This window comes from Podarcis bocagei (genome assembly GCF_964188305.1).
Source record: "Podarcis bocagei genome assembly, chromosome: Z".
Taxonomy (NCBI): Eukaryota; Metazoa; Chordata; class Lepidosauria; order Squamata; family Lacertidae; genus Podarcis; species Podarcis bocagei.
Genome location: NC_138140.1, coordinates 35,686,390 through 35,697,934, shown reverse-complemented (window position 1 = coordinate 35,697,934; position 11,545 = coordinate 35,686,390). Strand labels below are relative to the sequence as shown.

Sequence of the window (11,545 nt, the reverse complement as noted above, 5' to 3'; positions counted from 1 at the left end):
TCCGGGGTGGGCTGAAATGGAGCCAAAAGGGGGCAAAGCAATGGATGCAACCCTTACCCTTACAGTAATGCAGCCTTGGGTCCCCAGATGTTGTTGGCCCAATGATCAAGGATGCTGCAACTTGCAGTCTAACAACATCTGGGGGCCCAAGCTTGCTAGAGGCAGCAGTAGGTTACGTTCAAGCAGCCCAAGGCTTCTTCACACTCCTCTCTCCACCCAGGCAAGCAAGACACATTATTGCCTTTCAAGGGCACATTCCAGTCAGGCAAAACCACTCAAGGAGGGCATGGAGCAGAGCCAATAATTTTATTATTATTATTATTATTATTATTATTATTATTATTATTATTATTATTATTATTAATTTGTGCCCCACCATTTTCCCAGACCAGGACTTACACAAATTGAAACTATACAGATAAACTACAAAAAGTTAAAAGATGCTTATTGAAAAGTAATGAAACCCCGATAAAATTAAAACAATATAAAGAAGAGGTGTTGCCTGGGTAAAGCACTGAGAACTGAATAGGCCCCTGGGGCAAATACCTCACCCTGATCTACTCAGAGACATCCTTGTACTAGAAACTGGCTGGCACCCAAATAAAAAAAATATGCTGCCCTGCCAAGGCAATGAAAACAGTAAAAGTTTGGTATTCTTAGCACAAGCAAGGTGGGCACTAGATGGAATCAAATATTCCACCCCCACTGCACTTCCCATGCCTTTGCTTGCTCTGTGAAAGCACTTTCCCTCTCCCATTTGCAGGACAGGGGGGTCCTTTAGGTTTCTTCCAGGATATTCCAAAGGTGAGAAGGGGCGAAATGGGAAGAAAAGAGGAAGCAGGTAGGAGATGGCATCAAGGATTAATGGGCCAGCAAATGGTCATCCGTAGACCTCACCTTACTCAGAGACTTTCAGTTGCCAACTCCTGTAAATACAGGGTATGGCAGGGGTTGCTAGCCTGGATCCAATGGGCACACATATGCCTGGAAAGGACTTCCCTGGTGCTTGGGATGTCCTCGCCCTTTGCTAAAACTAGGCTTGATGTAAGGACTCTGCTATAGCAAACTGAACAGGCTGTGGTGTGTGCTTCATTGCAAGGGCTGTGAAGATGAGCATGTGGTGCCCACAACAGCTTCTCTGGTTTGCAACCATACCCAGGGGTCAAAAAAGCTGGCGGCCTCTGATGTATAGATTGTCAGTGACCTCATGTTAAGATGAGTGCAAATGCAACAGAATCCTAAAGATTGGATTGTAGCCAATGCTAGTCCTACTCTAAGTAGACCTACTGAAATTCATAGGCAGGTCCAGGGCTTTTTTATTTAGCTGGAACTCAGTTCCAGCACCTCTCAAGTGGGCACCACTGCAATTCTAAGAGAACAATGGAAGCGTTCATGGTGAGTTCCGGCACCTCTTTTTCTAGAAAAACTGTACTGGGCTGGTCCATTGAAAACAGAGTACAATTTAGTTGGAGAAAACACAGTGCTCACAGCAAGGTTTTAGGAGATACGTTGGCCCCTTTTCCTGCCAGAATGCTCCCAAGATGAACAACAGCAATCATATCACTAGGGATAAAAGATGGCAGTGAAGAATTGCATGCAGATCCAAAAGAACAACATGCATTTCTGCTGCCCAAACCCAAAGCTGTTTCCTCTAAACCATGCTAGTGCCATGAAGAAAAGACCATGTTGTAGAGCTAGATTCCACATTGCAGTGACTGTGGGAACCACAACACCTTTGAAGGCCCTCACCAGGCCCCCAGTTCCTCCTTATCTTTTATTTTTAGGCAAGTTATTTTCGTTTTGTTGTTTGCTTTTGCGGTTTGGGAAGCGGTTTCCTCCTCCTTTTTTGTCTGTGTTTTACTTGGGGCTTGAGCAGGGAAGGTTGCAGTTGTTTCACCTGTCTAGGGCAGAATTTCTGAGCCTCACCAGTCTTCACTTCTGCAAAATGGGTATTTTGTGCTGCCTATAACAGCTCTTCAGATTCCCAAATGTGCCCCCAGGCCCATAAAGATGGGGGACCTTTCTCCTAGTGCTGCTTCTGTAGGAAAGCCAACTACCTGTGTGCTACATAAGGGGCCGGCAGTCTAGATCCAAGACCAGGTGGTGCACGTGAGGGGCGTAAGATTTCACTTGCTCAATGTGCAGGATTTTAGTCCTCCACTGCTTCCCGTCCAAATCCTGAAGCAAAGTCCTGATCTGGATTGCTGTGGCCTCTGCCCACCTTTGCCACTCGCCCCTGGCTGAGAGAGCCAGGTCCTTCCTTCCTGCATCCTGTAGAATACCGTGGTCTGCAAGGGCCACCTTGTCCTCTTGTACGCTGGACACCGCTTGCACTGGAAGCTGCTCGCGAGGTTGATCCTGATGTGGCTTGTGGTGCAGCCTAAGGGCATTCACTGGAAAGGATTCCACATTCTGGTGGATATGCAGGATCCCACCCACATCTTTCCGCAAAACCCGGCAGGCGATTGGCCATCCTGCCTCCGACGTGGGGATCAGTCCCAGATTCACCCTGTCAGCCACATCCCACAGTTCCAGCTGCAAACAAAGAAAGAACATAGACAGTTGTGTTTTGCAAGTTTGAGATTTGTCCGCATCACCTACCCTGACTGGCAGCGGGTGTCACGCAGCTCAGGCAGGAGACTGGCCTTTTGCGCACTTTTCCTGAGATTGTTTTAACTGGAAATGCCAGGGATTGAACTGAGGACCTTTGGCGTACAAACCGCACAATCTATCACTGAATGGAAGAGGAAGAATGAGAGCAGGCATAACAGAAGGAAAATATGAGGGGAGACTTTGTCTTTGTTTCTTTTTAAAAAACAAAAAAGTTTTTGAGATGCAGAGAAGAATGCAGAGAAGGCAGCAAAGGGAAGTCTGGGCTGCTCTAACAGATAATATAGCAATTCTCACCAATCAGGCTCCAGGAGGGAAGCAGAATCAGCCAATCAGATGCATAAATATTATTGTGTAAATAATGTATATAAAAGCCTGAGGTTTTGGGGGAAATTCAATCAATGTTTTACAAGCTGCAATAAAGAGCATGAAATCACTACAGAACTCTGAGTAGATTTCAGTTTCTTTGACCTTACCGCCGTGGGTGACCCTGCTGGGAGTACAAGATTCCCAACGGCTTTGCTCACAAGGGTCTTAGGAATGTGCAAGCCCACTCTCCACGACAAGTGAGAGAACTGAGATAGATTGCACTAAGACCTGGTCTCATTAGACAAAGCGTTCCACCAAAAAGGCTCTCGCTCTGGTTGAGGACAGCTGGATATGTTTTGGGCCAGGGACCACCAGTAGGTTGCTTCAGAGGGCGACAGGTGAGAAATGGAACTGCTGGACAATCAGAGACGAATAAAACTCTACTTCATGAATACAAACAGGTGGCAGAGATCAACCCCCATATCAGGACCAATGAAGTCAGAAGACCCTGAATCCTTTATGCACTTAATAAATTAGGCACCATTCAAATTACAATACTTTCCCATGGTGGCTTGTAACATTTAAAACCACATTAAGTGGTTTTACACAACATAATCACCATCCTAGCAGCAGCAATTAACAAATTACAAATCAATACATCACAGCCAGCTACGCCAGTGTTAGAATTAAAAAGAGGCTACTGTCTATTAGACACCCACATCTGGAGCAATGCAGAACACACAAACAAGGCTTTTTAAGGTTCCCTAAAAACTACCAAGGACAGCATATTTCAAGGGGAGAGGGACACAGCTGAAAAGGCCCTGTTCCTTGGGCCCAGCTGCCAGACCTCCATCCTGCTTGCTTTGCCCTGACAATTATTATTTTATATCCTGCTTATTTACTGTTTACTGATGTACACAAAAAAGCTTACATAACGAAATACAAAAGCAAAACCTTGTAATTAAGTAAAACCTTTTTTAAAAAGTAGAACCATTTAACAAAGAAAAAGTAGATGGCACTCAACCATAAAAGCAGCGGCTGGAACCAGAGAAAAAGCAAAGTTCTGAAAAAAGTGTGCCTAAATAGAGTTTTCAGGAGAGGTTGTGATGGGAGGGAGGAGAGTGTGTCTTATCACTGTATTTGCAGGATTTATCAATGCTGCCATTTGTTGCCATCTGTCTGTCTCGAGAGACAATGGAGTGTGCCTCTCGAGGTGAAGTCAAACCACTGCATTAGCAGCGCCAAAATGACCTCCCCAGGGCACAAGCCTGGGCAGTGTGTAGGGTGGTCCTGGGCTGCTCCCATAAGACCCCCCCCCCCCATTCTCAGCCTCAGTGATGCAGTCCAAAAGAAAGCAGAGCAATATGTTTGGCTGCAGGACTTGCCGGAAGGAGGCATACAAAGCACCATCCGACCATATTAAGTAGCCATTGATAGCACAATCTTCCACAAACTTGTTTTAAAGGTATCCAAATTGGGAGTCATTCCTGCCTCCCATGAGAGCAAGCTCTCTAGTTTTAACTATGCACTGTGTGAAGAAAGACTTTCTTTTGTCTGCCGTTAATCTTCCAACATTCAGTTTCGGTGACCCTTCCATATTGTTGGATTACAGCTCCCATCAGCACGGGCAAATGTCAGAGGTGACGTGAGATGATAATTTATTCATTCTATTTAGGTCATTTCTACCCCTCTTTGCTCACCTTCTGGTTATCTCCCTGATGAACGAGGCACCGATCCTGCACACGGTTCAGTTGCAAATTCTTCTGCAGTGCTTCCACGGCATGCGGGTTCCACTCACAGGCATGGACAAAGCCAGCACCAGCATGAATGAGGTACGGCAGGGTGAAGTAGCCAATCCCTGAAGACAAGGGGAGAACAGCCACTCGTTATCTTACAGAATACCTTTAAAAGTGGGTTAGACAAATGATAGGGTGATATGGCTACTAGCTCCCCAACCAGAGGCAGTGTGCCTCTGAATACAAGCCGCTGCAGTGCACAAGTAAGTGCTACTGCACTCTTCTCCTGTTGGTGGGCTTCCCAGAGGAACCTGCATGGCTGCAATGTAGAAAACAGGATGCTGGACTAATGAGCTCTGGATGTGATCCAGCAGGGCTCTCTTTAGAAGCCTTAGTTGGCAAAGCAATGGGTCAAATGCTTCTTGCTAGGGCTGGAGAATCATGCTGCCAGCCACAGCACAGGATGCGTGGGAAATGTAATTCAACTTTAGGAGGGCTAGACCCCTGGGAGAGGGAACCAAGAAAGACCACAGAGAAATCAAGTGAACTGAATTCATGTTACTTCTATACATGGTTCAAGACGCCCACCTGGCTTCAAGATCCATCTCTGGATGGCTAAACTATTTAGAAATAGGCTGTGCCCCAAATGGGGCTGCAGAAAGAGACAGCAGCCGCTTTGCTGCTCCCTCGTATCGCAGTATTTACCAGCGTAGAGGTCTACCACCACTTCCCCAGCACACTTCAGAGATGCTATTCGCAGCTTCTCGGTGATGTTTCCTGGAGACAGCATGCACTGTGTCACGTCAAACATGTACCTGTGGAGGCAACCGAATCAGAAGATGTCCCCGAGGAATCAAACTTGTACTTGTTAAGTACTTGTAGTTCTTAACCAACCCCTATTTAGGGTGGGAGGAAATTCAGAGCATACAAGGATTCTTTTCTAAATACTGTGCACATCTACAAACAAACAAGCTTATAGCGCAATGCCTACACATCTACTCAAAAGTAAGCCCTGGATGCAATGGGACTCATTCACAGATAAGTATATATAGGACTGCAGCCTTATCTACCTTTTGCCCTGAGAAGTGAAACATTCACCATACCCTTAACCCACTCCAATCTTCACCCAATACCACAGACCAGCTGAGTTTTCCAGAGCCCACTCAAAAATCTTACAACATGAAAATGACTGCAGACTTCAAATTTACCCTTTGCTTTTTTTAGAATTCATTGGAAGAAATAGCTATCATATTTTTGACAGGCACATTTACTTCAGCATAAGATCAGGCCAAAACAGAGGGAAGGATGGGACTTCTGGGCCTCTCAGTTGAAAGATCAGCAACTTCTGGCTCCTCTCCTTGAATTCTTTCCATTCCATCTGGCCATTACTGTATAAGAATTCTGTAACTAAAAATAAGTTTGCTTTTTCCTCTTCCCTCCCACTCCCTTTTCTTTTTGTGTTGGATCTCTGAGATGTCAAGCCTGAGGGCTGGGTCTCATTGCTGACCCTTGTAAGCTGATCTGGCTAAAGACTGGAATGAATGAACACTCCTTAAACACCTTAAACTTTCTAGGCTTAAGCTCTAGAACTGAAAGTGTCTTAATTAGACTCCATTTTTCAGTGAACTCAAAGAAAGAAGAGAAAATATTACACTGCACCTCTCCCTTACCGAATTCCATTCTCTACGTGTTCAACCCAGCCATCCTCCCCCAGCAACAGGGTCACTGTTGGGGATCGAAACAAATCTGACTGCACACGTCCACGTTTTGCCACACGTTGGGCCCCGAGTGCACCAGCAACCACCTCCCAGAGCTCTTGTCCTGAAAGAGAAGAGTTGTGATGGATTTGCTGAGAAAGGAAGCAGCTCAGAATGGTCTGGAACAATGCTTGTTTGTAATTTACCCAGCTCTCCCCATAGGGGTTCTCTGAAGCTCTCCTCACTGAACAGAACCAGATCCCCGTGCCGTTGCCAGGAGCGTGGTAGATCTCTCTCCAACTCTTTTGACCAGGCAACTCCATGGCTCAACATCAGGCTCTGCAACTCATCATACAGTTTCTGGATGGGAGGCCGGAATTGGGCTGCTTTTGAAGGAACGGGATTCTGCAAATGGGGTGCAAATGATTAGCCAGTTTCCTATTTCATACACATGCCCCACACCACTTTAAATCCCTATACAAATCCGTTGGCAGCAAGCACCACCTTTATGGTAAAAAGTCTAAAAAATTGTTTTGCAGATCAACACCTGGAAAATATTCATGAAATGATTCCCAAAGTATAGTAACAGCATGTGGCCCCACCACTACCACACAGTCATACTGTGGCATCAGAGATCAACTGATGGCATCAAATAAATGAAGCAGGTAGGAAGTAGAGAAGAGGACAAGACAAAGGCAAGAAAAGAGGCAGGCAGGCAGGCAGGCAGGCTTGATAACAGTCATTGCCAAGTGTAGTGACAACCCATAGGTCATGAAATAAAAGCAACCTGCCAACAAGAACTTGGCTCACCAGAATCCATGTTAAAGCACAGGTCTTCCCAGGAAGGATACTTTCCTTCAGCTGATGCAGGTGCTCTGCTGTGAGCTTTTGGCCCAACACAGGCAAGGCCATGGCACCATCAGGAAGCTTCTGCACACGGTAACTGCTGTCTAGGAAACCCTCTCTTTGCAAAAGTTTCCTGCAAAACCAACAACCTGATGAGCTCCCAGAGAAGACTATCGACTAAACCTACAGAAACTCTTTGCTATTGTTGCAGGGAAGAAGATCCAAGAGGGAGGGCAGGGAAAGCTCTTTGTCAGCTCTGTCAGAAGTAGTATTGTGCCATGATTACCAAGGAGGGGGCAGCTAAGCTTCATGGCTGAGAAGATGAAAAACCTTCTGGCCTCTGAGATGCACTAGAAATGGCCGACCTGAGTATCCAAACAGCCTCTACGAGGCCGGTGTGCTTCACAACTGTGAATTGGGGAAACAGGTATGTGCTGGAGAGGATGGAGAGAAAAGATGCTAGACTGCAGGGATGGGGGACATTTTCCAGACTGAGGATCACATTCCCTTATGAGCAACCTTCCAGGAGCCATATGACAATGGTGCATGGAGCCAGAAGCAACAAATGTGCCTTGTGCTGTAGGCCTCACAACACTCAGATGTTGCACACACATATCTCTTATCAAGAGGCATTGTTAAATTTCAAACATGTGTCCCAGCCAAATGAAAGCCAGGAAGGGTATGACCAGGGTGAATCTCAAGGGCTGAATAAGAAGGGCTGTGTTTAGTCCCTGGGCCTGAGGTTCCTCATTCGCATGCTAAAATTGTCTCTCTTGACTGGGATTTGGGACGAGGGCAAATGCACCGGTGAAATGAACATATAACTAGGCAAATGCATAGTTCTCTGTATTTATTTGTACGCAAGTATTTCTTCCTTTCTCTGCCGATCCCCCTTAGCAATGGCTAGGATCTCCAGCACTGGGTTGATACCTTCACTTTTGGCATTGCCTTTTTCAGACATAAGAGTAAAAGGTAAATCTCACTAAGAAAGCAAAGTATCTGAAGAAGTGTGCATGCACACGAAAGCTCATACCAAGAACTAGCTTAGTTGGTCTTTAAGGTGCTACTGGAAGGAATTTTTTTATTTTAAGAAAGCAAAGTGGTACGCTCAGAGAAATCAAGGCGTTGTGAGCTAAATAAGTCTGACTCTTTGCCACTGGTAATCCTAAACCACTGAGAAATAGGTCCGTTCATTTCTACAAAAGCCTCACTTCCATCAACATAGCACCTCCAGTTTACTGATGACATGCATGATGAATGTACCTTTCTTGAGCATTTATTTCCCCCACCCCACCTCCTAACACCTGTCGCCATACCTGAATAGCTGAGCAAACTGTGGCTCAATAACAACAGCTGCAGTACCACAAGAACATGAATCTTCCGTGTTCATCTTATCGGGAATGGGGAGGGGTTCTGCCTAAAACAGAGTATTTATAAACAGCGAACATCATGGTGGTGTACAATAAAACAATTAAAACAGAACAATGCTGCACACTACAAAACAAATGACTAACACTGAATATGCATATACCACCCCCCACCCCCCATGGATCTAGCTAGCATTCGCCGCAAAATAAAGTTTGCCCACATAACTCATCAGAAGACTCCTGGGGGGCTTAAATGCAACTCCTCTTTGCACGGACTGCACACAACAACACAACAAGCGCAACACAGGCAGTGAGCCCAGGGAGATACCTAATAATTCATTTTTTGCTTCCTTTGTTTCTGCAGAAGGGGACAGAAGGCTTCAGATTCCCAGCAGCAAACGCCACTTTTTGAAAGATGGGCAACCCTCAGGAACTACGATCCTATCTATGTATTCGGACTTGGGAAAGATTCGGACGGGACTCGGATTTCTAAGGAAACACGCGCAGGAGCGAACTGTGCACTCCCTTCTATCCCTCCATACTCGTTGGTTGGTTACTACGGCCACCGCAGACGTGAGTCCTTCTATCCCTGCGTACTCGATGGCTGGTTGCTATGGCCACCGCAGACGTGAGCCTGTCTATCCCTGAAGACTCTTTGGCCGGTTGCTATGACCACCGCAGATAGGAGCCCGTCTATCCCTGCAGACTCGTTGGCCGGTTGCTATGGCAGCCGCAGACAGGAGCCCGTCTATCCCTCTGGATTCGTTGGCCAGTTGCTAAAGCTGCAGTATGGCAAAATGCCCGAAATTCTTTTAACACTGTACGTAGCGATACATACTGGAGAAATAACCCACCCATGCGTCTCCTCTCCTTACGTAGCCCTTTTGTTAGTGAAACGGGGTATCTCTACTGTTTTGTTTGTTTGTTTCTGGAGTGCATGCCTTCAGAAAACCTTTGGGTCTGAACTTACTCATGGACTCCATTCCCCATCCCCGCACAGCATGCACCACAAAAATCACGGATCCACGGCTTCCTGGCCATTCCATGGCCCAAAAACGTGGTTCTGAAGCATGGATCCTCATGGATCCTCACGCTTTTTGCACTGAGCTGCCCCAAACTCACCATCAAATCACATATCATAGCCAGGGGCACAGCCTGCACCACAAAGAACTCGGATCCACGGCTTCCTGATCATACCATGGCCCAAAAACAATGTTTTGAAGCACGGATCCTCATGGATCCTCACGCTTTTTGCATTGAGCCACCCCAAACTCACCATCAAATCACACATCATGTCCAGGGGCACAGCCTGCACCACAAAAAACTCGGATCCACGGCTTCCTGGCAACTCCATGCCCCCAAAACGTGGTTCTGAAGCATGGATCCTCATGGATCTTCACACTTTTTGCATTGGGCCAACCCAAATGCACCATCACATCACACATCGTAGCCAGGGGCACAGCCAGCACCACAAAAAACTCAGATCCACGGCTTCCTGGCTATACCGTGGCCCAAAAATGTGCTTCGGAAGCACGGATCCTCATGGATCCTCAAGCTTTTTGCATTGGGCCAACCCAAAGTCACCGTCAAATCACACATCATGACCAGGGCCACAGCCTGCACTACAAAAAAACTCGGATCCATGGCTTCTGGGCAACTCCATGGCCCAAAAACGTGGTTTTGAAGCACGGATCCACATGGATCCTCATGCTTTTTGAATTGGGCCACCCCTATCTCACCATCAAATCACCTGGCAACTCCATGGCCCAAAAACGTGGTTCTGAAGCACAGATCTGTATGGATCCTCACACTTTTTGCATTGCCCCCCCCAACTCACCGTCAAATCATACATCATAGCCAAGGGCACAGCCTGCACCACAAAAAACAAAAATGTCTTCATCGGCTTCCAGTGTTGGTGCATAAGTGCTTATAATAGTAGCCTGTTGGTTTTTTGTGAGCTTTATCCGAAGGGTTGAGAGTCACTCAATTCCAGTAGGAACTTCTGACAGGAGCTTCACAAGGTCGTTTTTCATAGCGAAGCCTACCCCATGTATTCAGTGTTCTTGTTCTGATAGACCTTTCCAGAATAATGTGAAGCCTCCTTTTTCTTCCTTCAGTTGTCCCTCGCCTGCTCTTCAAGAGTCTTAAAGCACTGCACTATCAATGTTAAAACGTCACAGCTCTCTTGCCATGATGGCAGTTCTGCATTTAGGACGTACGCTGTCTGTGTTATCTGACAAAGTCCATATATTCCATGTTCCAAAGTTCAACTGTATTTTATGACCCCTGGGTGGTGACCCCACTGGGCACGGTAATCCAGTCAGGGAAAAAGGGAGGCAGACTATGTTTAGGGCACCGTTTCAAGCCCCTCCCCCTTTTCAGGGCGAGCAGAGTGGATCCTAAAAGGGGCTGCTCAGTCACGGATACAGCTGCCGAGCTGCTCAACTGCCTCGTTCCTTGAGTCAGAATGACTGAATCTGTATCCACCGCCCATGTGCTGGTTCATGACTAGGGGCTTCCAGATTTCACATTCCTGCCCCCGTAACCATTTGCTGATCGCCATGGCAGTTTGGGGGATTGGGTTGGGTTTTTGGAAGACACCTGTGTGTGAATTTGTTTTATGTGTGTAGATCAGTGCACGCTGACCAACGCACAGTCTTCGCAGTAGGGCTCTGTTCTGATGGCATGAGTAGTCACGACGAACTGGTGGATCCTATCTGCTACAGCCTTCATCCGCCTTCACAGCCATTGTAACACACCGCTTGTTATCATCCACCTGTTCTGCCTTTGAGGGCTTCTTGGATCATTCTTTGCCTAGCTCCTTCCCTGTTATGTACTAAGCTTGGATCCTAGAACAATAGGCAAGTAGGATACTAGAATGCAACAACTGATTGGCTTGCAGGAAAAGACCAATCAGGCTCCAGGAGGGAAGCAGAATCAGCCAATCAGATGCGTAAATATTATTGTGTAAATCAGTGTT

General features: G+C 46.6%; 2 protein-coding genes across 4 annotated transcripts in view; one reads left to right on the top strand and one right to left on the bottom strand.

Moving 5' to 3' along the window:
* Positions 1–338: 338 nt before the first annotated feature.
* TRMT12 (tRNA methyltransferase 12 homolog) lies at positions 339–10,932 on the bottom strand. 3 transcript variants are annotated; one of them, XM_081179459.1, is made up of 8 exons: positions 10,403–10,932; positions 8,515–8,615; positions 7,163–7,331; positions 6,559–6,757; positions 6,326–6,476; positions 5,361–5,470; positions 4,620–4,777; positions 339–2,535 (listed from the first exon to the last, which is right to left on the bottom strand). In XM_081179459.1, exons 1-8 carry the CDS (start codon positions 10,484–10,486, stop codon positions 2,065–2,067), a joined length of 1,443 nt encoding a protein of 480 aa, XP_081035585.1. In that variant the 5' UTR covers positions 10,487–10,932; the 3' UTR covers positions 339–2,064. The 3 variants fall into 3 exon arrangements, with proteins under 3 accessions (XP_081035585.1, XP_081035587.1, XP_081035586.1); XM_081179461.1 differs by lacking the exon at positions 10,403–10,932 and adding an exon at positions 8,894–9,088 and having other exon boundaries at positions 340–2,535; positions 8,515–8,611; XM_081179460.1 differs by lacking the exon at positions 10,403–10,932 and adding an exon at positions 8,894–9,087 and having other exon boundaries at positions 340–2,535.
* Positions 9,217–11,545, top strand: part of LOC308578872 (uncharacterized protein) — a 22,022-nt gene continuing 19,693 nt past the window's right edge. The window contains exon 1 of the mRNA XM_081179497.1: positions 9,217–9,385. The gene's annotated coding sequence lies outside the window, so the exon portion shown is untranslated. The remainder of the gene's footprint in view (positions 9,386–11,545) is intronic.

What these genes read in the sequence shown, in the direction of transcription:
- TRMT12 (XM_081179459.1), bottom strand. Translation starts at nt 10,486, where the DNA reads ATGCACCAACACTGGAAGCCGATGAAGACATTTTTGTTTTTTGTGGTG. An exon ending in CAGTTTGCTCAGCTATTCAG is followed by an intron (nt 7,332 to 8,514) that starts GTATGGCGACAG and finishes TTGGTTTTGCAG; the next exon opens with GAAACTTTTGCAAAGAGAGG. An exon ending in CACGTAGAGAATGGAATTCG is followed by an intron (nt 5,471 to 6,325) that starts GTAAGGGAGAGG and finishes TTGCCTCCACAG; the next exon opens with GTACATGTTTGACGTGACAC.